Raw genomic sequence first — 26,392 nt, forward strand, 5'->3', positions numbered from 1 at the left:
TTTTAACACTGGCTTTCAGGATGGAGATCATGGTCTGGTACTGGCTTGGAACAAGGGGGCACACAGACATCTACAAGGACTTCACACGCTTCAGTTGATCCTTTCAATACTTGCAGCACAGCAGTGTTACCCCACCAGGCTGAGGAGCTACACTGTGGCCACAGAGTACAGCTGGGATTTGTTTGTGGTACTCTGAAAATGCAGGAAACCCATCAACAGCTTCGAGACCTCACTCAGCCCTGCACACCCCTCGTGGGATGTGGCTTGGAGGTTTAATCCACACTGATCCAACCACTCCATGCTGAGGTACCTTTGTCTGCCTGGTGTTCAAAGCTTGTCCTGCTCACTCACTGCCAGCCCCTTGGCCCCACACATATTTTAGATGCTGGAGTGGAAGAGAAAGATGTAGAACAAGGATAAGCAAAACTAAACAGTTCTTAGGCTGTTGAAGCAACTGCTTCCAGCAGCTTTTATTTGTTCCTCACATCAGCAGGCTAGAAAGCAGTGTAGGTTTTACTGGAGTGTGTTTCTCTCATCAAGGGGGAAGATCACAGTTTGGGAATTTATCCTTATATCATCCTGGACACAAAGCCCTCCACCTGCATCTTGTTCTCCTTCCTTAAGTGTCCCCTCCACCCAAAAATTAGTATCACTCAAGACAGGAGTGATCAGCAAGTCCTACTTCTCTGTGGGAGAAGGCTGCAAGCTGCCAAGTGAGCCTGGTTACACCAACAGCCCCACTGAACACACACAGCAGCTGCTCAGAGGGTACAGCATTCACAGGAAGCACCAAAATTGAAAAACCTTACGCTTTTTATTGCAGGTTCGGTGTTAGTGTTTTGGAGAGCACAGCTGCATTAGAAGCAGATATTGTTCCAACTTCCCTTCCCCACGAGACGCTGCCACAAACTCGTCAGCCCCAGGCAACTCCAAAAATTGTGCCTGGCTTTGCAGTGCAGACAAGTGTTCAAGGGAGGACCAAGACCCTCATGTGACTTGTCACTGAAGAACAATAATGATCCAAAAGCTTGCGAAATGAAAAGGCCAACACATTAACTAGCGTTCCCTGCTCTGCTGGGAGACACGTGAGCTTGTTCCCAGCTCCCTGACACAAGGATGTGAGTAGCCCTGCGAACGGGTTGCCCCAAGCTGTCCCCTTGGGATGTTCCGCTAACTTAGTTCTGATGAAAGTCCTTGCTCTGCTGTGCAGGAGATGAGAGGCCACTCACTCGGCAAGGAGCTGCTGTGCTGCTCAGCTCTGCCAGCAGAACGTTCCCTTCTGTGCTCTCGGGTGAGCCACAGGCAGAAACAACCCCAAAGGCTGCTCTTGCTTGCCCACACAGCAATGAACAGTCTCTATTCCCTTCTCATAAGCTGACAGCTACTTCTGTTTAGCTTTTCTTTCCACCCCTACAGGGCAAGAGATATAACACACTAAAAAAAAAAAAAAAAGAAAAAAATCATTAAAGGAACTTAAAAATTCAACACCACCTCTCTTAATTAAGGTGTAACCCTTCCCATTGCCAGTGGCCTCTTCTATTCAACTGTAAAGTGCTGGTCAGGTTGACTTTTTTTTTCTATTAGATCTCATGGCTCAAAGACCCTGAAAACCTCCACGCTCCTACAAAAATAAACAGTTGTGTTATGCCTATATTTTATGGTATTGCCTTTTCATGCACATTTCCTTCTCCTGTGGAACCCAGGACGGGAGCAGAGCCAGGTCTAGTCATCCACAGTGATGTTGCGGAAGAGATAAGCCATGGACTCGCCGTTGTGGATCCGCCGGATGGCTTCCGAGAGGATCAAACTGATATCCACAGTCTTTATCTTGGGGCACTGCAGCTTCTGCACCTCGTGAGGAACCGTGTTGGTCACCACCACCTACAGATGGAAAGGAAAGAAAGTTGTGCCACTGAAATGCTCGCTCTCCCCGAGAAGCCACCCTGGATTAGCTCCAGGAGGGGTGTGCACCTGCTCTTCCACAATTCAGGGGGACAAATCCTTGTGGGATTGAAATAAAATGGTCTCCCCCACACGACAGTCAATCTGTTGAGGGGACCAACATAACCAGCACTCTCCAACAGCCACCTCCACGCAGGCTGATGGGTCACTCAGTTCACAGGATCTGACATGTCTGTTACTAAGGGTGAGGTGTGAAATCTTGTTCTCTTGATGTCCCAACAGCCCCTCAGCAGCTGGGGGAGAGGGGCAGGGAGAAGGGCTGCACAGTGAGATGGCAGCCACACACCACCAGCTGCAGTAAGGGAAGTGTCCATGCAGGGATGACTAACACCTGCATTAGGGAGAAAACATACTCAGGGAAGCAGACCTGATCTGAACAAGTATTAATCACACACACTTTTTTTGTTCCACTGAAGAACCAGCTAACTGAAAGCACCTGATTACACCAGTGATTTCAGAGATGAGCTGTGTGGCATGGGAAGAACATGTTTGTGAGTTTGGATGTCATCAGAGCCAGCCCCTCCTCTGCAGAAAGCAGACTCACCTCGTCGATGGAGGATTCCTCTATGAGACGGGGGGCATCTGCTGACAGGAGCCCGTGAGTTGCCATCACAAAGATCTTGTAGGCTCCACGCTCTTTCAGGATCTCTGCAGCAGCTACAAAGCTTTCCACGTCATCAATGATGTCATCCTGAGGAGAAACAGAAGGAACCTCAAAACCAGAAGTTTACAGTGCCTGCAGGGCAGGAGTGGATCTGCAAGGTACTGCAGCTTTGGCCATGCACACAGATGAAAAATATCATCCCTGTCTACTTCAGCTGCTGGTGAGAAGCAAGGACACCCAGGTGCATGACTTTAATTTGCAAATGCCATTTCCCTATTTTAGGGACCCTTTTTCTAGTGTGGAGAACAAATACTGTGTCTTAGAAACAAATTAGTCCCTGCACATGCACACACACACACATACACACACACAGAGCTTATCATCAGCAAGGTGTTTTTTCATGGGGGTAGGAGCTGCATGTTGATTGCTTACACTGCAGCCTGGCACAGCAAGTATGAGAAGCTCAGCAAGTTTTCTTTTTCATTTGTTGGGGTTTTTTATGTTTTGGGGTTTTTTAAACACTTCAGGAGTTTATTCTGCATGTCCTGGATTTATTCAGTATTTGCAGACATCTGACATTTGTAGAATTAAGGGAGCAAGGAGATTTTAGGGCTTAAAGTGCTGAAGTACAAAGGGTTTTCAACAGCAAGTTGAAATAATTGAAGCCACCAGCAAAACTGGAGAAAACAGTGTCTAACAATCATGTTCCCACCCCTACACCAGCAATCCCCTTCCTACTCTTAGGGACAGAGCAGCTCAGGGTAAGATGCTGTGAGGAAGCCACCCCCCAACTGCCCCTGTCACACTCATACCACTATGATGGCAATTCTTCCTCCAACATCTCCAACCACAGTTATTGGCGGTTTCTCCTTGGCCATCATCACTAAAGAAGAGAAAAAAGAACTCCAGGTCAGTCAGGCTTGAATCAAACACCAACAGCTCCACCACACAAGAGGACGAACCCTTAAACATCTTATACTGGTGCACAGACACAGATGTGCTTTACGTGATCCTGACACCCACCTCAGTGGGAAAGCACTGGTTTAACCATCATCTTCCTCCTTAAATGAACAGCACTGCTGCACAATGAGGAAACTCTCTGTTTCTGTGGGGACCTCATACTGACCTCAGAGACAGCAAGCAAATCCAACAAACTAACAGGTCCCTGTGCAAGGAGAGCTACAAAGCAGCACCTGGTTTATGGGACATGTTGGTGACTTTCTTTTTCCCCCAGAACAAGATTTGAAAACAGGTCATGATTGGATGATCCCACAAATGGGATTCTCTGACCAGCACCTCTCAAAGGGCAGGTGCTTTACAAGCTGCAACTTTTCACCTGCTGGACTCAGCAATCCATTTGCAGGATCAGAGACTTGCACTGCAGCTCTTGCTTTCTCACATCAACAAACACACAAGGCTCTTTCAGAGGGTGTAAGAACCTTAATACCACCTGCTCAGGCAAAGAAAGCTTAAGGAAGTTTGCAGAAGCAAATTTGCTGATTTTTTTTCTTTTTAAGTGGATTAATGGAAAGAGCAGGACAAAATCCAGTGGAAACACAGTTGTACAAGCTCAGTGCAACCAACAATTGGATCAAAAGGATCTGACAAGGTAGCACTGACAAGCTGTGCTACCTGACAGAGTGAAGAGATGTACTAGGAAATAAGGTTCCACTCCCTCCTGACTCTGCTTTTGCACTGACATGGTTTATGCCAAACTACATCCTGCCAAACTTCCAGCAGCAGTATATACATAAAGAGATATGAACCAGGATGCACTGAGAGTGTCCAGATGTAACACAGCCTTCAGACTTACAGCAAACAGCAACTGGCCTCTGATACAGGCCAGGGACTTGCTGTCCATCAGCCAAACCTGTCACTGCCACAGGGTGCTGGTTTGTACAGAACAAAAACTTCCAGCACGGAAAGGACACTGTGGTGGGCACACAGGTGACAATCTGGACTGATCTAACCAAAGAGGAACTTCCAGCATTTTGTAACACTTACCTGGCCCATCTCCACACCCCCCCCTCCCAAATCTGATGCTCTGTATGGGGAGTGCAGCAAAGTGTCCAACCAAGGCACTTGGTACCCCTCCTTTTGCAAACTCAGGTCTTGCCAGGATTCTGACCACAGAGGCTTCTCAAGTGCTGAGGAGTTTCAGACAACCTACACTGCAAGACTTTTCTGCTTTAAGATAACCTACTTCGATGTAATACCTGAGCAGCAGGAGAACAGAAGATATTGCCCATCAAAAAGCCTGTCTGAATATTGATTTCTGCCCTCCTGGATCAAAATAGTTCTGCATGAAACTCCCCATCCTGCACAGCAGGCTGATCCAGTAGTATTCCCACATCTCATCAGTGCCTGGGAATGCTTAGAGTGCAAGCACAGCTGAGTGAGTGAGTCACACTGAGGGATGTGATGAAAGCAGTTTTAAGGACCACAGCTTTGAAGATTCATGTGTAGAGCTGTTCTTCACATACACAACCTACTCCACAGACCGGTTCTCCATAAACCTATCAAAACTGCACAAAAGGTGTCCAACAGTTCTGTTTTGACCAAAGTTCCATCACTCATTGTCAGGTTTTGCAGTTAAAGTCACAGCTACCTTGGACTGAAGAGTTAATAGCTCTTCATGGCACAGACTCCCCAGCCTCCCTTGCACAGTTATTTGAGTCTCCTATCAAATGCAAAGTCACCTCTAATCCTGAAGGAAAAACATTCTTATGAGAAGGATGAGTACTTGCAATAAATGCAGATTAAGCATCACAAGAGATAAGCAGATCATAAATTTCAATTACAGGCACTACCGACCTGCTTAGATTAGTTATTAGTTTATTATCTAGTTTGGACAGTAATAAAGCTCCTGGTGGGAGCTGGGAAGTATCAAAAGGATTCCACCTGGCTGCCATCCCATCCTCCATGTGTATCCACAGATCAGTGCCATCTCTGGTTACAACAGCCAGGTTAGGGGGAATCTTTCTGCACAAATGGTGAACAGAACTAGAGAGCTGAAATTCAACACTATTTTACTAACAGAGACATGAAGTTTCAGCAAATCAGTATCCTTCTATTCCATAAAGGAAGCAGACACTTGCTATGCTTAAAGGCTAACATGGCAACTAGCAACATTAGCAGTGCTTTGCATCTCTGTTTTTAAAAAGCTGTATTTCGATTTTATTTTTAAAGAATGGTAGGCAACGTGTCGACCTACCCGGATCTTAAAGAGATGTTCTCCCTTTTTCTTGTTCAATTTTCTCTGCAAAAAAAACAGAAACAAAAAATTGCAAGCCAAAGATCCACCCACAACCACATCAAATCTCAAGAGAACTGCTCCGACGTGATGAGAGTTTACACAAAGGTTACTGCAGCCAGTTTCTTCTTCCAAATCTTTGGACATATCAAGATGTGCAAGTCAGAACTGCTACGAGAAGGTGGCTTGAAAAATGATTCAAATAATAAAGAGCATTTTCCCCTCCAGACTGAAAACCTCTGTTTATATGCAGACAAAAGAGGGTAACAGAAATAAGCCACAGTGGTACTTTTGCCTGGCGTAACCCCTTGGATCATGTACAAGTTCAGGTTAAAGAGTTGCTGACTTTTTCTGGAGAGTCAGAAAAGATGCTTGTGGTATCTGTAGCTTCTGGGGGGGAGGGAGAAGAAATAAAAGAGAAAAAAACAGACCACCATTTTTATAAAACAAGAATATCAAAGAACACTTTCATTCTGATGTGTGTAACATATACTTAAGTACCACACGTTAAAGGCAAGATTATCACTGGCATGAGGAAACAGCATTCCCAGGTGTGTAAACCTGTTGCTGTAATTAAGCAGTTAAAAATGGGTTAAGAAATGCTAAAATAAATTCTGTTTGGAGCTGACAGTGTGCATTAAAGTGATAATCACCAAGAACTGCAAAGCTGCATTTACAACAGAGCCTGTGAGCAAAAGGCTGCTCAAAGAATGAACTGTTTTGTGTAGAGATAGCCCTGGAAGGACAGAAAACATCCCTGTGCCCAGCCTAAACACAGGAAAGATGGGGGTAGGGAAGGAGGAATGGACCTATGGTCACTCCAGTTTCCCCCCCCAAACTCTCTTCCTTCGTGGCAGTTTGCTGAGCCCCAGGTTTGAACCATCAGCTCTGAATAAAGTACTGAATTCCAGAGCCACTGAAATGATTTAACAGATGGTGTTCCACTCTTTTTCTCTCCAGGATGAGGAGACATGCAAAGAGTCCACATGCATTTAAGGCACAGCCCTGAGCCAGCTGCAAGCTCTGAGACACAAAAGCCCACAATCAAAGGGAATAACCCCGGAGTGAAGTCCTGTCTCAAAGGCTCTGCTTTCAGGAGTGACGTGGGCTGTTGCTGCTGCTCGAGTGCAGCATTTTAAGTGCAATTAGAAGCACTTCTGGTATTTTTCTGTTGTGGTTCCACACGAATCACAATATCACATCAGGCCACACTCACAGGACAATAAATAAGCCATTACACTGCACAGCACTCATTAATTAGAGGCACATGATCTCTCCCAGAACGAGGAGACAAGGTGCATGCCAGGACACAGGAGCCCAGCCAATTCACTAGGAAGCCCATGAGGAATGGCACAAAGCATAAGCCATCGCTGTGGGGCTCTGGGGCTGCTCCCAGACACAGGTTTCACCTCTCTCCTGGCTGTAACACAACTGCCTGGAGCCTGAACTGCCCAGTCTAGGATGCTCCACAATAGTCTGCTTGTAGCCTGGAGCAGGATGCTCCACAGTGTCTCAGCCACTCTCCAGGAGTATCCCCACCTGCCTGATCCAGGCCAGGGTTCCTAAGCCAGGCAGACCCAGACTGGTTCTGTTTTGACAATTAGAGGGTTTTTGGGATGGTTTTGGTGTAAGGAAGCATCCAGCTCTGGGTGAGCAGCACATGTCTGACCTTTCATACAGGGACACAGCTTCACTCTGCCCTCAGAGCTCACAGTACCAGGAATGCTGGTGATGCCACATGGCAGGAAGAGCTGATGGAGGATTTGGTATGATGTGACATTTGAGGTGGGAAGATGCTTTTCAAATGACTGAACTGGACAAGAAAGGAGGCACAGCAGAGAGGGTAAGTACAGACACTCACAGCACTGCCATCCCTAAACCCCATCTGCATTTTCAGCTCTGTCTGGCAGAGCACAGCTCCCTGTCAGAGGCTGACATACAACCAGGATGCACTAGAAGCTTACAGACTGCTTTCAGACAGGGATTACCTCAGAATTCTGCACCTCCAATAACAGAGCCCAGCTCACTCAAACCCGGGTATTTGTCAGGTTAGAAAACTGGACAGAAAATCAACTTCCTACTGAGAGTTTTGGACAAGTTTGCCCCACAATCCACCCCACGACTGACAGCTACCAAGCCTCAGCTTGACTGTTTTACATTTGTGCCTTAGGCATGGCAGGGAGGTCATTGGTCAAGTGCTGAGTTTGTGCAGGAGATAAAATAAGAAAGTGGTGATACAACAGCAAATTAGTTTGTGTTTGGATAGCTGAGGACTGAAAACAAATTTTCCCCTGGAATCATAACTAAACTGGACAAGGACACATTTCTGTAAGAGCTGCCATTCACAGGGCTCTCCAGCAGCACAAGTTCTCACAGCTGAGCTTCCTTGAAGTGACATATGGTTGGAAATAAAAACACAAAACCATCAATGCCTTGGTAGCAGACAAATGTCAGCTAGTGATATTTTGGAGGACAGCATCCTCTTCAGAGTAGGAGGGGAGGGAAAAAGGTAAGAGCAACCATGCAAATTCCTGTTCTGTTGGAAGGGCATGAAAAAAAATCCCCTTGTCAGAAGGGGGGGCAATCAAGATGAAGTCCCACACTTCATTGCCAAACCCCACCTGGCCCTCAAGGCCCAAGAGGAGTTTCACCAGCAACATAAGCACTGTTTAACTGATTGTATTCTAGTGAGCAATGACTGGGGTGATGTGAAATGCCTGCAGTTTTACTTGCCTCCCCTCCACAAGCTGCCCACAAACTGGTTGGATGTTCTCCCTAAACTTCAAAAGAGGAGAGGCTTATCAGTAGCCCCAACCTCTGCTGGTGTAATTAAGTCTGGCTGCATGATGGAGAGCTCCTCATCACACACAGCAGCACACAGCCTTTCCCACGGTCACTGATCCCAACTTCTGTCCTACCACCACATACCCAGAAAGCTTAAATCCTCCTGAGAGAGAGATGTATTTTAATTCTACTGTTGTTATTGGACTGCTGCAGGAAAACAAGCAATCCTGAAGGTGGCATTTCCCAGAACACAGATTTTGTCCTTTCTCCTTTGCTGTCTGCTTCCAAATCAGCAGCTTATCAATCAGTGGCAGGAGCTCAGGAAACAGCTCAGCAATGCTCTTGGAGAAACTATTCACCACAAACCTCAAAACCTTGTTAAAACAGATGCTGGAACACGATCACCTTGGCTGCCAGGATGAAGAGAATTTCCAGCAGTAACAATGGCTGCAGCAGAAGAGGGAGATAAAGGCCAGCCCTCCCCTCCACAATGGAGTAGCAGCTCCCTTATTACCTGCACTTCTGCATTTCTTTTGTTTCATTAGCTCAATGAGTTCTGTTGCTGAGTATTGTAAAAGCACCACCTTTATCAGAGGTTTGTCAGTCTGACACTGTTGAGCAGGCACAGCCAAGGAGAACAATACTGATGCTCTGCATGACCAGAAGGAGTTAAATAAAAACCTTCCCCTGTGACTTCTCCTACAACTCGCTGATATCAACCTTTCCACGAGAAAAATTCCACTGGTCCCACTGCCCTCAGGTTGGTTATAAACCAAGAGAAACTTCCCACCAAACTTCTTTTTTTTCCCCCCCAAGGGTAAGCAGAGAAACTTGATCTTACAGGGCAGCTCCAGGCCAGGGTGCACAGTTGCATTTTTGAGCATTGGAGGGGAGTGACGCCCGTCATCCATGTCCTGCTCCGTGCACTGAGCCTCCCCATGGATCACTGCCAGTCCCAGCCGCAGCCTCTCGGCATAAGACTGAGCCCTGCAAGACAAACAGCCTGTCAGGAAGGAGTTGGGCTGATGCAGCTTCACAGCCCAGCCCACCAAGTCTCTCCCAGAGCCAACAGCAAGCAAAAGCTGCACCTCTGTGGCTGTTCCCCAGCAAGAAACTTCATTGGAAGTGATTCTTCATTTGTCCTTAATATCCTAAAGTTCACTCTACCCCTTGGCTCCACTGTGAGGCTTCCTGTATTCCTCCATATATCTCCATTCTGGGATAGTTGGGCACTGCTGAAACTCAAGCAGCAAGTCTGATCCTAACCCCACGTGAACCACTTTGCTCTGCAGCAGCAGAGACCTCCAGAGTTTACTCCCACCCTCCCATACTTTCCCTGGTGTATTTCCCACCAGCTCAGGTATTTTCCAGTTTAATTTTAACCAGCTAGTAAAGCATCCATTTACCTTTTAGCTGCACCAGGAGATTTGGCTACAATAACTGCGTTTCTGTAATCTGGAATCTGGATGTGATAAAAGGTTATTTAATTAAAGAAAGACCTTCTAGCTAGTTAATAGTTTGATACATGACTAAAAAATCATGCCCACCCTCCTCCCCAGACCTAAATCTTCATTCTTCATTTCTCTCTGAAAGAGAGAACGAGGCAGCTGCACTTGCTTTCAACACCAGTATTTGTGTATTCTGCAAAGGTGGGAATGTTCATGGTGTTTAACCCTTATTGATAAGTCTATCAATAAATTCAGAGCAGTCAGAAATCCACCACTGCCCAAGGGGTAAGGGGAGGCAGTGGAGCAGGATTTTAAATGTGTTTAGGGGCAGGAGCACAAAAAGCATCTCTGCAATGGCACTAACTCTACAGAGAGCAAGCTCCTCTCCTGATTGTGGTGGAGCTCAATTTCCATCCAGGTACAATCATACAGTGTAACATCTTCCCACTTTCCCCCCTAAGAAAGAATTCCTTAACAGAAGGATTGACCTGACAAGACCACCTCTACTTAAGGAGAGGCTCAGTGCTGCTGCCATATTAAGATAAGACAAGTTGATATACAGAGAACTAGAGTAACCTCACTTCTTCCTGTATATACTGAAGCAAGAAAGGGGATGCTCTCAGGTTGTCTACTGGAAAGCTGAAGAAGCCTTGGATTTCCTTCTGATGAAGGTCCATAGTGATAATGTGTGTTAAACCTAAAGGGAAAAAGAAGAGAACAGTTTATGGAAAATATTCCCACGTGGCTGGAGTTCCTTTCCAGACTGCTTCAGCTGCTACTCAGACTATTGTGCCATGTCATAAAATAATCATAAACAGATGGATGTAGAAAGTTCCAAGGACATAGAGACAAACAGGCAGGCAGTGTCACAGCACTGGGCTGACACTGTATTTCACTACAACACTTCTAGGCCACTTCCCCAGGTGTGAGTTACAAAGAAACACAAGAAAGCTGAAGAAAAAAATCAATTCCCCTGAAGTGGCTCAAGAGCTCAGCAGCACATACCCACATCTAATGGGAGAAGAACTGAAGGACAGATGCCCTCTGGATGCCCCTCCCTGTGACACTCACCTGCCTTGGCCAGCATGGAAGCCAGCAGCTTGCAGACTATAGAGCCCCTCTTCCTCATTTTGCTCTGTTTGCTGTAGGGGAAGTAAGGGATGACCCCGATGATGTTCCTGGCACAGGAAGTCTTCAATGCATATGCCATTATCAGCAGCTCCATGACAGCAGTGTTCACATCTCTAGGACATTTGAAAAACAATTCCAAGTATTAGCAGGTGTTCTTCCAGTGCAACTCCTTTTCCATTTACACTCAGATTTCTCCTCACCACAGTTCCAAGGAAATAATGCTACATCTTAGGCTAATGCATGCAAGACCCAGACTGCAGCCATACAGCTCCTTCCACCACGCCACAACACATTACAATCAACTTTTACATGTACAGGACACGACTCCAGCACTCAAGAGCTGGGGGCTGGAATTTGATTTTATATTCTAACACGAGGCACATGATGATTTCCCTCCATCATCACACAAAAAAAGGATTTCTTTAAAATTTATCTTGGAACAAATATTGCCTGATACAGTGTATTTTGAAATAAAATAGTCTTTTAAAGAAGCAGCACACATGCAGCCAACACAACTTCATCCACACCGGATTTATTAGGGTATTTTTCTTTTTTAACAATGTAAGGCAGGTTATTTTTCCTGCCTTAAGAAATACTGCATTTTGGAGCATACAGATTCCACACGTATCCCTTTGGTGAAGTCAGCATCTCCACACTCTCCAGCTTATCTAGAGATGGAAGGAACAACAGCACAGGAAATGCTAAAGGACTGTTTCTTGAAAGAAAAAAAAAACACCAAAACCAAAAAGCAACATAGGCAGAAGAATCATAGAATGTGCTGAGTTTGGAAGGGACCCACCAGGATCATCCAGTCGAACTCCTGGCCCTGTGCAGGACACCCCAACTACCCCACCATGTGCCTGAGAGTGTTGTCCAAATGCTTCTTGAACTGAGACTGGCTTGGTGCTGTGACCACCGCCCTGGGGACCCTGTTCCAGTGCTCAACCACCCTCTGGGTGAAAAACCTTTCCCTGATATCCAATCTAAATGTCCCCTGACTCAGCTTCATGCTGTTTCCTCGAGTCCTGTCACTGGTCACGAGACTGAAATATCCCATTTTCAGTTTGCTCCACCATGATGACTGGCATGGCCCAGCAGGAGTGTATTCATCTGCATTTTAATTCATTTTAGGAAGGGGAAGAAAACCCCCCAAGCCTCTTTAGTTCCTTAAAACCAACACCAAGAGACACTGTCTGCATGGTCACAGACTGACTCGAGACCATTTGGGAACTGAAGAACACACACACACTTCAGACAGTGGGACAGACAATCCTCCTGCAGCACAGACACCCTTGCCTGGGAGTCTGCAGCCTCCAGTGACACACCACATCCCCAGGCTGGTCAGGAGGGCAACACTGGGGCTGACTGGGCCATCTTTCCACACAGCAGCAGAGGAATAAACAGCACAGAGTAGCCTAAAGCTCTGCAGAGCTTTTTTGGACATTGCCCAGACATTGCTCAGGACCTGTTTTCCTCCTGAGCACCAGAGACAGCTTCTCCCACTGCTCAGAGACACGACCCGTGACAAACCTCTGACCATTTCCACCTCCCCACTGCTCTCCCTTCGGAAATTAACCTCCACTTGTGCCTCTTCATTTGTGAGGCTCTGGGTCTCTGTTCTCCTGCTGGCCCCACCACAATGCCATGTACACACAGGAAAGCTTTGTTGGCTCTGCAGCACGCAGCCAAGAATTACATAAAACACAGTCCCCTGCCACACAGGACAACGAGCAAACAAAGAACTGTTTCTTCCTTTTGGTGTTTTAGCTGTGCCAGTAGGGCCAGGAGAGAAGAAAGAGATGCTACTATCAGTGTCATACAAAAACAAAGTGGTCAAGTTTAAGCCTATTTAAAGTTCATCCAAGAAATTAATTATTTTTCATCACTATTTTTCAACTTACCCCTTAAAAAAATAAAAAATATACATCTATTCACATGGAAAGCAGATAAAAGAACAAGACTGGGAGAAAGGTTTTAAAAGGCACCTGCAGTCCTGGTGCTGCTCTGGGACCATGGCAGCCCTATTGAAGTTACTCAAGGAGGAGCAATTCTCTCAGTATTCCAGCAGGATTCCATGCTGGGCTCTGGAAAGCTCCTGCAGACCAGCTGGCACAGGCACTAGGCAGGGGTGGGTGTGTCTGTCACTCCAGCAGGGCCCGGGGTGGGTGGCCTGGGGAAGTTGTTGAGGTGATGCTTCATGCTGAGCCATCACACTGCTCTGCTCCTCTGCAAGGGGCACTGACCCCAACCAAGGGCAATAACAGGGGGAAATAACATCTGTGGTGGAACCCCAGCCAAAGCATCTCCAAAACAGGGACCAGGAGAGCATCTCAGCCTCCTTGCTGCCCTTCCCACCTCCTGCCTTGCAGCCATGCTCCCAGTTAGTTACTGCTGGGAAGGCTGAGCCAAGACCTCACATGGGGACTGTCAGCTCATTACCAGGACATTTAGAGCCAGCTCAGCCATCCCCCTCACCCTACTTACCACCCCTCTCCAGCAGCCTGGAGCCTCCCTTGCTGCTCCCCATCCCTGTCTAGGACATCCCTGGACATTCCTTCCCTGGAGGCTGAGCAAACACCTCATGTGACACTGTCAATGGACTTTGCAACAACCAGCACCAACACTCAGCACTAAAAGGCCCCTTTCACTTTCAGGGTATCACAAAACCACCAACTTCTTCATTTTTCTACCACCTAAACATAAGCTACTTGAATTTCCCCTCATACAAATGCCAGTCCACACCCCAACAATCTGGCATGATACCTGTCTTTGTCACTTTTTTGTTGTGCTCTAGGCTTTTAGGACAGGGAGCCTGTATCAAATACTCAGGTGTCTCTGTTCTCTCTCCTGCATTTAAGATGCAGACTGTGAATTCACACTGCAGCATAACAAGGTTGTTTCCCCTCTCTACTCCTTTCCTACCAAGTCCTAATATTTTGTTTTCTTTTCAAACCACTGCTGAGTGTGGAAGTCCTATTAGATTATTCCACACAGTTGCTGTTTTGACTCTCCTGAAAAGCTCCCTGAAACCCCCTGGAAAACTGAAATGCCCTTGAACCTGTCCTCTCAAGCAATGCAGCAAGGCACAGCTGCAGTTTGGGAATAAAAGATGATTTGGCTGCACTACAGTGGCTCCTCACCTGGAGGGCCTTGAACATTTTGGCTAAAAAGGGACCAATTTCTTGGCCCAAAATGCCAAATTCAGTTAATGGAAAAACAAGGGGATCGACAAGTTAAAAGCAGGGGAGGTTTTCTCCTCCCAGCACTGTTGCTGTCCCTAATGCTCTGAGTTACCTCTCTGTGAACACTCGACCTGTTTCATGTTTACACAGCTCTCAGTTACAAGGTATTTCTGAGAACTCCCTCACAAGGGACAACAGAATGGCACCATTCACCGGAAAGGTGATCCTACAGCAGAGGATTTTCATCTTGTGGAGATTTAGTTGCTCCCTGGGGGAGAAAACACTTGGAGCATCTCTCTGGAAAGAGATGAGCCCTAGGAAAATGTTCCTGCCTGCAAGAGGAATTCCAGAAGTGAGTAAGCTGACCTAGGAGTCCTACTAATTTCTTTAACAACAGACCAAGCATTACAAAGAGGAAATGAACTTGAATTCTCAGAGGCTTCTACTCCTTTGGCAAGCAAGGAAAAATTCTGTTTCTAGGTTATTCTGCTACCTACTTGAGCTCTGCTGCTTATTACTTCTTGAGATCTCCAAAATCTGAGCAGGATTTAGTAACCTGGAAAAAGCTGTCAGAGCAGGAATACTCTTGTTTTGCTAATTGTGCAATAGGCATCCTAACAATACCTTACCTCTGAAAACAGTGCCTCCCCTACTCATAGTTGGTTGTTTTGCAGTTATCATTTAATGTGTGGGCTCCTTTCCCACCACACCAGTGCTGTATCAGTAGTCTCTTCCTCAGCCAGGGAGCAGCAAGGTTCCTGGGGTTACAGCTGGTTTTCTAGCCCCCTGGTTACTTGCAGCACTTCTCTTACTCCAAGACTGGAATAGCCCAAAATAAAAACAAAAAAGGCCCACCATCATCAAGAACTGTAAAAATACCAGAGGGAAGCTGCAGGTTTCCACACGAGCTAAGTTTCACATCACTACAGCGAAAGGGCAAGAATAATCCAGCCTGTAATTAAAGCAATAGCTGCTGTTTGATGCTGGCTCTGCTGCTTGGTAGTTGAGGAAATCAGCCATCCTGGGATGGAAATGCCAGTCAGAAATCACCAAACAACTGAGCCTGAAAGGCCACCACACACAGAGCCGGGATGTTTCACTTGCAGCCATCAGTCACCCTTGTTCCTGCCTCAAGTGACACACTGGAGCTATTTGATGGGAAGAGTCTCAGCTTGCTGTGGCACAGTCGATCCTCTGGGAATGTCAACAGCTTAACACTATGTGGGGTCTTAGATGTGAGTCAGAGCAATGACAGCACTGGCAGGAGTTCCACTGGTTATCCTGTGAGCAAACCATCCAACCCTCTGCTGACCCAGGTATTCACAGCACATCCTGGGTGTAAAACTGAGCCACAAGCCCCTTACCTGGGGATTGTCTGTATGATGAAGATATCCTGTCCCCGGACAGATTCTTTTATTTCAACTCTTGTTTCTGAAAAGGATTGAAACCAGAGTCAGTTTTGTTTCCAAACATCAGGTTGACAGTGACAACACACCATGTTTTAGCAGCAACCTTGCCCCCTGGTCAGGGCAGATGAGGACTTGCTCCCTTGCCCTTTGTGCACACAGACCCACTAGACACACAGATGAGCAGAGCAGATTTTCCAAAGGCTGGTCCTGGGTAGAGCTGGCACGACATACCAGTGAGTTAGCTGTATTTACAAAGCAAAAGCAGGCTGAATAGCTGTTTCTTATGTTTAGAAGACAATTGCCTAATTTTTAATTAGAGATCCTTTTCACTCCTCCATGGAGTGGTGAAAGTTGTCAACAGAACATTTGTTAGTGAGCAATGAACCACCCAAGGCAGAACAACCTTCAGGACTTACCAAGAAGGTAACTCAGCTCTTTTGCATTTTGCTCTTTCACAGCTGAGCATGGGATCAGCTCCATGCAGGCTGGACAGCCCAAGGCAACACCAGCAGCACACAGAACTCCCCAGTTTCACTCCCAAGGTCCAGACATCTCAACACTGACATGAGCTGGATATCTGGGTCTCTGCTGAACACCATTGCTACAGTCCCTGACTCAACTGCAAAAGCTGAGCCCCAAGCAGCTCTGCAAAGCCAAAGCAATGACTCCAGGTTTCCCAAGTGCCTGCTTAGCCACTCATATCCCACACAGTCATGAACTAGAGGGCAGGGATAAGCAAAAGGAGAGAAATAGCTGCACAGCTATGGAATTCAAAGTCTAATTGCCTGGGCACTGGCAGTAACCTGAAGGGACTCAGCAGAGAGCAGACTGATGTGCTGTGCAGTGAGGAAGAATGACTTCAGACCTTGTAGCAAGCAACCTGATTTAAAACCAACCCCAAAGGGCAGCGAGCTCTCACGAACATGAACACACCAGCCAACCCAACCATAACACCCACGGTGTGGCCCATTCTGGCTGCAAGAGCAGCAGCACTATCATAAATCCTCCATCCCTTCCTCCCACCTGCATCAGCTCTCTGGTTCTAGTCTCTGTTGCAAGTAAGGTAATGGAGGTCTGGAAACAGTAAATGACTCTCAGCCAAGGTCCAAGAGGTACATTCCCCAGCACAGCCTTGAATTCTCACTCTTTAAAGCAAGAGCACAGGTAGGTCCTTGCTAGGGCAGCTGTAACCTGCCTGTGGCAGGGGAGGGCTGGAGGAAGGGGATAATTTAAAAGTTCACAGGCAGACACTTAGAAAGCAGGGCATTACTTTTAACCCTGGAGCTGTTCTGCTAAGCATAGGAGCCAGTAAGATTTGGCAGCAGCCAACACCTGAGGTAGGGCTCCAAAGGAGAGTTTGCTGATGGGCAGACAAACAAGATAACAGGGGCAAACAAGGAACACACTTAATTGCTTTGTCCAAGGTCAGACACAAAGGTTTAGCACTGCCAGGAGCAGCTGTAACATCACAGCTGAATCACTGCACTTATCAGACAGGTCTGGCCAATGGAGTTACCCAGTATTTCTAAGATTACCCCAAACAGTAAAGATTTCTCTCACCTCCATTGGTTTCCTGGTACACCACAGATTTCCCCAGCTCAGCACCGAGACGCCTGGAGAGGAAAAAAAAGGAAATCAAAAATGGAGAAACTCAGCAGTTTGTGATTCAAACCAGGGACTGGACCAGACATTACACACCAGTAAAAACACAGTGTTGCCCAGGAGAGAGCTGAGTGAGCCAGCCAGGCTGCTCATCTTCCCCAGGAGTCTCCTTCCCTCTGACATCCCTGAGGAGGGCCCTGGCACACACCACTCTGCAGCAGGTCACTGCTGTACTCAAAGAGCCAGTCCCTGTACTGACCACAGGCTGTTTCTCCTGCAGAAAAAGGACACCCTGCCAGCCTGTGCAAGGCCACCTTGGGCAGGTTTTGATGTGCAACTGAAGCTGAATGATTTACTCAGACTCAGTTAATGGCATCTGAGTCACTTTTTTTTGACTCCCACATCTTTCTCTTTCTTACCTCTCCCCAAACCTTCCTTCTGAAATAACTCAGCTGACTAAAGAGATTTTAACTTCAAAAATTTATTTTTTTAAATTACTCCTTCCTCTTCTCAAATGTCAGGTCTACAACACTCATCACAACAAAGATTAGTCAACCCCCTCTTTTTTTTTAAATTTCTTTCTTGCATACTAATGATTCACTTTGAAGAGCACTTTAAAAGGTTCCAGAAGGCAGACTTCTCCCTCAGGTGACACTTCAGTATTTAACTGTGCTGACAAGTAATCCATTAGTAAGTATTTAAAGGCATTTGTGCTTTAACCATGAGCTTCAGCTGCAAGACTCCGCACCAGTGAGACTTTTGGGACAGATGTGCTGCTGAAACTGGGCAGGATGGAGCAGGTAAATCCCTCCTCTCCTAGGATCTGCTCAGTGGCCTTGCTCACACGCTGGATTAGGCAACAGTTTATGCCTGAAAAATACCTTTGCTCACCACGCTGATTACAGCCATAGTTTCCTCTCTGCACACATACTGTATTTACCTGGACACAGGCCAAAATTTGGCATATCAGGACTAACCCTAAATTAAAGTCCACATCCGTTGCTGGCTTTTCCCTGGTTTACAGACTTTTGCAGTCAGGCCCTCTATATCTCCTTGCCCAGACTCAGCCTTGTACTTCAGTTGTCACCAAGATTGGGTTTTTTTTCCAGGATTCAGAGTGAGGCAGCCTGACCCCAGCGTGCTTCTGTCCCACCAGCTACTGCTGGGCTCAGCCATGAGCCAAAGCTGGAGGTCCCAGCTGGAAGCTGGCCTGGAGAACGTGCCCAGGACAGCTGTGATAACAGACACTCCAATGCTATGGGATGTGTTTGCTTAGCTGGCTCTAAAGCATGTATTTGGCACGATCACACTCCCCATCGTGTGTCTGGCAGCACGTTTTGCAATGGCTGGGGCTGGTGAGTCAACTCCCACAACTGAGAACTGTACGTGTGAGGCTGTACCCAGCCTGGCTCGGGTACCAACTGCAGCATCACCAGGGCAGGGAAGCCTCCCAAATCCCTAATTTGGCTTCTCTCAGCCCAGCTGGGTTAAAACTTGCAGCTGCAATGCAAAGAAATCTTCAGTACCTCCAGTATCTTCAAAAAACAGCTGCTCAAGCAAGGCAATCCTGGGCACCTCCAGGACAGACTCACAGTAAAGGTGAGTTTTGCAGGTGGGAGCTCATGCTGCCAGTTGGGATCCTGCTTCCTTCCAATGATAGTCTGGCATTTACAACCACTAAGCTTAGTGCCTTGCTGCCAAGGCATCCAAGTCCAAACAAGCTCAAGAATCACACACACACAACACAAGCAGGTGGAGGGGTGAAATGTTTAATGACTCACACTTGCTCCTCCACAACTGCATGGCAAGTCTTGCCTCTGGAGGCACGTGCACCCTGACTTCACTGCAGACAGCACGTTCCAACCTCACTACTGGGGGAAAAAAATTCCATTAGTGAGACCCTGCAAGTCTCTCAGTCAGCCCTGAACCTCATGGCAGGAAGGAAAGGTTCAAAACCAGTCCAGCCAGACACACTGCAGCAAAACACCCCCTGGAAAGTGGCACTTCAGTGCTAAGTGGTGGCAAACAAAACCAGCAGATTTGTGGTGCTCAAGGGGAAATGGTCTCAAGTTGCACTAGGGAAGGTTTTAGATGGATATTAGGAAACACTTCTTCCCTGAAAGGGTTGTCAAGTACTGGCTGCCCAGGGAAGTGGTGGAGTCACCATCCCTGAAGGGATTTAAGAAACATGTAGATGTGGTACTTGGGGACATGGTTTAGTGGTGGCTTTGACAGTCCTGGGTTAACAGTTGGACTCAATTTTAAAGGTCTTTTCCAACTCTATGATTCCATGATGTATCCAGCAAGAAGAAACCAGAGCCCAGTGCTCCCCTATTCAGGTCATACAGCAGCAATGCAGTTTCTGTGCTGCTGAAACAAGAAATCCTAAAGGCAAGTTTGCTGCCCCACAGCAACAGGGACACTGAACAACTCAGCTTGTCAATCCTGGGTGCAGAGAGCAGCAGAAGGGACAGCACAGAGCTGCCACCTTAAAGGAATGGGAGGCAGTGGACTGGTCTGGTCAGACAATAAATCCCAGCTCCATTCCAACTGTTGCCTAAACAAAAGGGGTGGCAGTGGGAAGGGCAGGAGATAAAACTGCCCAGGAAAGTCACAGATCAGCCCCACCTGCAGCTCCACAGTCCCATGAGCCCCAGGCACAGCAGGACCCCCAGGCAGCTCCCCCAGAGCAGTTCAGGTATGTGCACCCCAGGGACACACCTTCCACTAAATCCCTTCCTGAAGGCTTCGATTAGCTGAGATATCACCACTGAAGGAGTCTGATAAACACTGATTTGGCCAAGGACAATTAAGAGGGGACTGTTCGGGCAGCTCCTGTTGTAAAGCACTGAATTCCAGAGCACTTTTATCAAAAGGGAGATTTGCACAGAAGTCAAGGGCAAGGCATGGCCTTACCCACCACATAGCCTGGAGCAGCCACAGACTTCAAAGATAAGCTCCCCCCTTCCCACCACCTCTCCCTTTTTTTCCTCTTCCATCCCAACTCTTTTCTCTCTAAATTCTCTCCATCCAGAAGCTCCCCACTGGTCACTGCTTTAGGGGATGGAGGAATTGAACTGACAGCAAGGACTCTGTTTGCATGTAGCTTCAGGACTAACAGCATAACCACGTGAACCTGGGCCACCACAGTTGCTGACCACTGTCTGAAGACAGAGGACAAAAAAGGTGCCACTGTAGGTAAACCAGAGCACACACCCCCTGCAGAGACACAGCTGCTCCTGGCAAAAATAACATTTTAGGTCCTGTAGATAAATCACATCTCCAAGCAAAACAAGCTGCCATCCTTGCACCACCTCTGGGCATGACAGCATCTAAGAGAAAAACATCTCTTTATGGCTTTAAAAATCCTCCTCAGTGCAATTGGCCACTAAAAATTTATATTGATCTGGAATCTCTCTCTCTGATAAACACTGCTCAGAAAAGATGATCTAACTTTCCGCAGTCTCCACACATGCCAAGAGGATATTAAGCTGTGGATACAAGAGTGTTTATAAAATCTCACTCAAATTCACATCTAAATGCAAACAGCTCAGAAGTGACCTGTAGTTTAATGAGGAAGTGACACACTGCAGTATTTTAGGAAACACTGTGAGGTGGTATTAGATTGTACTTTAAAATGCTCCTCTAAAGACTATCAAAAACCACTGTACCAGGCTCTCGAGACAAAGGACAGTCAATGAGACTTCACATTCAGCTGAATCAAATTTCAAGAGGCAAATGCACTTGCAGTATTTTGTGCCATCAAAACCTGTTTCAGTGCCACTGAGAAAGGCCCTCAGCCCAGTCTGTGTTTCCTCCTCCCCCTGTGTGACCAGTATCCAAGACATTTGTAAGGTTTTCTCCGAAGGAAGCTTCAGGGGGAAATCTGCATACAAAGCCCTTAATTATGGTATGATTTTATTTTGGCAATATCCTCTTTGTTACAAAACACTTTCACTGGTCTCAGCTCTGCAAACACCCAGCTCTCCCCAGACCTAAAGACTCCAAGAACTGCTGCAGACTCCGGAAGGATCTGGAGCAGAGGATCTGTGCCGTGACCAACCGTGGCCAAAGCAAGTCACAGCCCGACTTTGAGCTGCTTTTCAAACTTCTGCAAATCTTTATTTAAAGATCAGTCATGGTCCAGCCAGCACAATGGCAGCTCTGCAGTCTATTTCCTAATCTCCCAGTACTTGAACAGCCAGGAAAGGGAAAGGGAATGGCAGCTTCCTGGACACAAGGCAGTCTGTTCAGATATCCTTAAAATTACCTGAGCTCTCCTTTACCACCCTCCATCCACCCACCACGACTGGGTACTTGAAGAACAGTCCCTACTGCTCATCTGCCACTTGGATCACTTGTTCCAGCCATGCCAAAACCATGCAGCCCAACTACTGGCAAATACCAGGCAGATTTTCCTCTCCTCCTACCAGCCTGCTCCTCGAGAAGGAAATTCTCCTAAAGCTGGTGCTGGCCAGCACAGAAAGCTCCACACAAGCCAAATCTCCCCAGCTACATTATGTGCTCCCCCTAAGCTGCACAGAGAATCCCAAAGCCCAACTCCTTCATGCTCACCCTACTCCAGCACTGTTCCCCACCTGAACCCTCTCCAACAGTCCTGCTTTTTAGCTGGTTATTCTTTTCCCTTTCCAAAATCCTTTGATGTACCTTCACCCCAATATCTATTGGCCTCCTGCCACATCTTCTGAGATGGAAAAGAGTTGGTGTCACCTCCCCTCCTCACACAGCTCCACACTGGAGCTGTTTCCAGAAGGCAAGAATGGGGTTTGGGGATGAGGGAAAGCAGCATCCCAAGGTCTCTGTGCTCTGACTCCCCTCTGCCACCCTCTCACATGCTGGCAAGATGACCTAAAGGGAAGGGGGACATTACTCTTCCTTCATTCTACCAGAAATCCTCCTTCAGCAGAGGGAGGTTGCTGCAAGTCCTCTGGATATTTTGTCTCACCCAAAAGCAGGGCTCACCTCCCGATCACAGGAAACACCACCCTGGGTTTAGCATCACCCAGTTCCCTGCAACCAGAGATCAGAACACAAACCCCTGTATTTTCCTCCCTACTCCACGTTGTTTAGGCTCATGGCATTGCTTTATCTTTAGATCACCAGCATTTTCCATGCTGCAAAGCAAATGAATGTCTGGAATACTCACATCCACAGCTGGCAATGACAGTATCACGTTCCCCATCACGGAGCTGCAGGAGCACTGGGGAGGCATTAGCAGCTTCAATCACCAATCACCTCCAACCCAAACACATAAGCAGTGAGCAGAATGTAAAATTTGTGCCCTCTGAGCCAAGCACTGCAGTCAGAGGGAGATCTAAATGCATCTGTTGGACTCTGGAGATCAGAAAGACTTGCCAGACCTCCCTCCCCCCAGTAGCACACAGGCCCATTAGGGATCAGCACTGGCCACAGAAATTATCTTTCTCCCCTGCAAATGCAGCTCATAATCAGGTGCCAAGTGTCCTAATTACAGTAGGAATTTTCTTTCCATCTGGGAAAGAATTTTAAAAAAATAATCATCCCCTCTCGATTTATTAGATACAAGTATATGGTTTAATTTATGTTTCAGTGGTGCCAAATCTAAGGAGCATCTTCATTATTTAAAGTTTCACGAGGTATTTGGTTCTTATAATCCAGCACCATCTCCTCTCCCTGGCAGACATTGATATCAACCACAGCTCTGAAAACCCAAAGTGAAAGTGAGACTGACCATCAGTCACTGTCTCATAACCAGACAAGAATGCTCAATGGGAGTTGTAAAGATCAGAACTGTGCCAGAACATGACACTCAGAGCCAGAAACGAAAGCAACTCGGGAAGTTCTGCAGTAAACAGAGTGAGGAGACTGACCTGATTTATGTCCCATTGCTCCTCTCCAGGCTCGAGGTTTTAAAAAAGGATAAGCCAGGACTACTCATGTATAGAATTTAAGATTATACCTACAGGCAACAGAGCCCAGATGGACAGGAGTCTCAGGGGGCCCTACTCCTAATATTGCGTGTTGTTTTAAAGTTCTTTTACTGCTTATACTAAAGGTCATAAAAAAACTTTAAAAAGAACGCACAATATTAGAGGACGAACTCACCCTTATAAGATTGCTCCAACTCTACCTCAAGGTGCAACTGACCTCCCCAGCAAAGTACAGGCTGGGATGTGAGACAGGGGGCAAGGCAGCAGCAACCTGGAAAAACAAGGGACGTATTACAGACGTGTTGAAACAGCCCTTGAGCTCCTGGGGGAGGTCAGTGAAAAAGCATCGTAGAAGATGCTGAAAATACCTTTATTTTTGGGACACTTTTTACTGTGGGTAAATCTGTGCTGTTAATGGTTCCAGATTTTGCACCCACAATGAAGACACATGTCCTTAAGTCTCAGGTAAGCAGCAGCTGTGCTCTTACCACCCGAGCATCCAACATCCCGCTGTGAGAGCCAAGGTAAAGAGCCCACGTCGCCCCTATTAGGGATTTACGTGGTGAAAGACAGCTGGGAGGCCACTCTGGATTTGGATCCTGCTTCATTCCCCCCTTGGAGCACCCCTGGGAGCCCACAGAGGGTAACATCAGCACGTCACCCAGCCAGCCGTGCACGCCATGGCCCGGGGAACCTGCTCCGTGTCTCTTCTCATTACATCTTCAAAAAGAAGGGAGTTATTTTTAAGACAAAAAGCAAAGAATAAGGATTGTCCCTTTGCTCTTTCAGTCCCAAGAACTCAGAGCTTGTCCTCAGGGGACTTGTGTTATGCTGTGTTGACGCAACAGGACAAGCCTTGTAAAACTCTCTCCCATCTGTTGCAGCAAAACTTACTTTTTTATAGAGAGAGGCTTTAGTTTCACAGTTGTATCAGTGAAGGGAAAGTGACACAGAACTGACCAAGCATAGCAAGAATATATGAGCCAAAAAAAAAAAAGCTTTCTACTCCCAAACACAAGGATTCCCCTCTCTGCCTCACACCCGAAGAAGACCATCACTATCATCCAACACACATCCCAGCCAAACAGCCAAGTCAGCTCCGTGAAGATAATCTGTGCTAAGGATTCAACACAGTGTTTATTAAGCTAACGGGATGAATAGCAAAGTGTTCTTACAGTTTAAGGTGGCAGCACACCTGTACATAGTCATGTTTCCAATGTAAGCACGCCCTTGGAGGTAGGAATGGGACAGCAAGGGATAGCAGGGATGTTGTCAGCTGCAGCAGGCAAACAAGCACTGAGCCCCCTCGATTTTGGGGGCAGCTTCCTATGAGAAACAGCAGCAAAGAAACCCAAATCCTGCTTCAAGATGACAGCCCAATATACAGACGCCCATTTCAGAAGAGCCCCTTTAGCTGGGAGTGCCCTAGTTTGAAACAAACTAATTCAAAACCAAAAAGGTCAAGTGCTGGGGGAAACCCAGTGCTCCTCTTGTGCACCAGGAGCCCCGTTTTGGAGCCAGCTGTCAAACCCCTCATTCTGTAGGACCCAGCACATCCATCCTGCACCACACAAGGTCAAACACTGCTCAAATCGATGGGTTGAAAAAAAAAAGGGGGAGACTTCTACCCTGAACTAAGCTCCCTTTTGTCAGCACGTGCTGCCCACCTCCCCTACCTCCCCAAAATCCACGCTGGTCAGTGCAAGGGCAGATGCTGTGCCCGAGGTGCACATGAACACTCCCCGAGCCCCAGACAGGGAAGCTGTTGGGAAAAACAAGGTCACCAGCCAGAGAAAAGTTTTGAGCGTCTCCCAAACCTGCTAAAAAACGCTCTCCGAGGTTTGCTCAGCCGAGTTTCGCCTCCTGCCTCCCCAAAAGCAACAGCCTTTGCTGCAACCCGGCCCTTCCAGCACCGAGATGGGTGTCAGAGGAGCAAGAGGCGGAAAGCAGCGGCTACATCCCCAGCGCTGGGTCGGGCTGGGATAACCGGCGGGGATGAGGAGCAGCAGGACGTTCGGAGCTGATGGAGATTCCCAGTGAGAATCCTCCGCGGGCAAAGGTGTCGGCAGCAGATGCCCTGGGAAGGCGGGAGGATGCCAGAAGCTTCTCCAGCCGCTCAGGAGGCGCCTGAGGAGCAGCGGGGGGAGAAAGAAACTTGAAAAGAGAGGGAACTTACTCCGTGATCTTCTTCGCCAGCTCGGTGGAGGCTGCCGTGGAGTTGGCCGAGAAGACCCGGTAGCCACTTCTGGCCGCGTTCATCGCCAGAGAGTCATGCAACCCCCGCGGAGCTCGAAAGTGGGAAAAAACAGATTTATAAGGCAACAACAGCTTCCGTGGCATCCTTTTCTTCCTCTGCGCCGCGATCACCGCCCCTTAAGGGGTGGGGAGGAGGAGGAGGAAAGGGAGGGGGGGAGCCCTTCCCGCTACCTATGGACTTGCTGCTGCACTCCTATGCAAAGGGAGGGTTGAAATTATGAATATTACAGTAAAACGGAGCAGCAGATGCCTTGGTGGGGCGAGGGGCTTGGAGGGGTGGACAGGCAGCAGGTAACCACACCCACCCCGTGCCCACCCAGTGTCCCCTCATGCACCGGGGGAGGGACGACCCCCAAAGTGAGCGGGGGTAATAAGGAGGAGAGGGGTTGCCTTGGCTGGGGGAGGTGGGGCGAGCTGAGGGGACACAGAGGGGTTGTGTGTAAGGCAGCAGGGCTGGACAGGGGTCTCTGTGGTGGGATAGGGGGTCACTGGGAGGCGGGGGAATCCTTGGAGCGGACGGTCCCCTCTCGCTCCCCTCACCCAGCGCAGCGAGTTCGGCCACACGGCCAGAGCGCTGCTCCCCTCCACCGCCATCTTATCGGGGGGAGAATCCGCCCCCGCCGCCATCTTAGGTGAGGGCACCGCAGCCGCACTCCCCCCTCACAGCGTCCCCTCACCTACTGCCCCAACAGCGCCGGTACCTCGGGAGAATAGCGGCGGGAGCTTCCCTCTTCAGGGGACAAATACACCTCCCGCTCCGCGAGGGCGGCTCGCGGCGCGGCCGCCTCGCGCTTCTGCGCGGCGGGGCACGGGTTGAAGGCGGGGGTTAAA

At 47.8% G+C, this 26,392-nt stretch overlaps 1 protein-coding gene across 9 annotated transcripts; it reads right to left on the minus strand.

Annotated features, from left to right (window-relative positions):
• Positions 1-794: 794 nt before the first annotated feature.
• On the minus strand, positions 795-26,392 carry PRPSAP1 (phosphoribosyl pyrophosphate synthetase associated protein 1). Of its 9 annotated transcripts, none has more exons than XM_027654405.1 (11): positions 26,239-26,392; positions 25,482-25,593; positions 17,334-17,386; positions 15,729-15,795; positions 11,123-11,295; positions 10,633-10,748; positions 10,010-10,065; positions 9,445-9,590; positions 3,379-3,449; positions 2,507-2,653; positions 795-1,881 (listed from the first exon to the last, which is right to left on the minus strand). In XM_027654405.1, exons 2-11 carry the CDS (start codon positions 25,562-25,564, stop codon positions 1,723-1,725), a joined length of 1,071 nt encoding a protein of 356 aa, XP_027510206.1. In that variant the 5' UTR covers positions 25,565-25,593; positions 26,239-26,392; the 3' UTR covers positions 795-1,722. The 9 variants fall into 9 exon arrangements, with proteins under 9 accessions (XP_027510206.1, XP_027510208.1, XP_027510212.1 ...); XM_027654407.1 differs by having other exon boundaries at positions 26,263-26,389; XM_027654411.1 differs by having other exon boundaries at positions 26,243-26,381.

The sequence above is a fragment of the Corapipo altera genome, unplaced genomic scaffold (assembly GCF_003945725.1).
Source record: "Corapipo altera isolate COAL_440 unplaced genomic scaffold, ASM394572v1 343, whole genome shotgun sequence".
Lineage (NCBI taxonomy): Eukaryota > Metazoa > Chordata > Aves > Passeriformes > Pipridae > Corapipo > Corapipo altera.

Bases quoted from the DNA above. Each gene is read 5' to 3' on its own strand.
- PRPSAP1 (XM_027654404.1), bottom strand. From the start codon at position 25,645: ATGCCACGGAAGCTGTTGTTGCCTTATAAATCTGTTTTTTCCCACTTT. The intron at 15,796-17,333 runs GTGAGAGAAATC...AATCCTTTTCAG, and splicing joins GTACCAGGAAACCAATGGAG to AAACAAGAGTTGAAATAAAA. The intron at 10,066-10,632 runs GTGAGGTTACTC...TATCACATCCAG, and splicing joins TTCAGTATATACAGGAAGAA to ATTCCAGATTACAGAAACGC.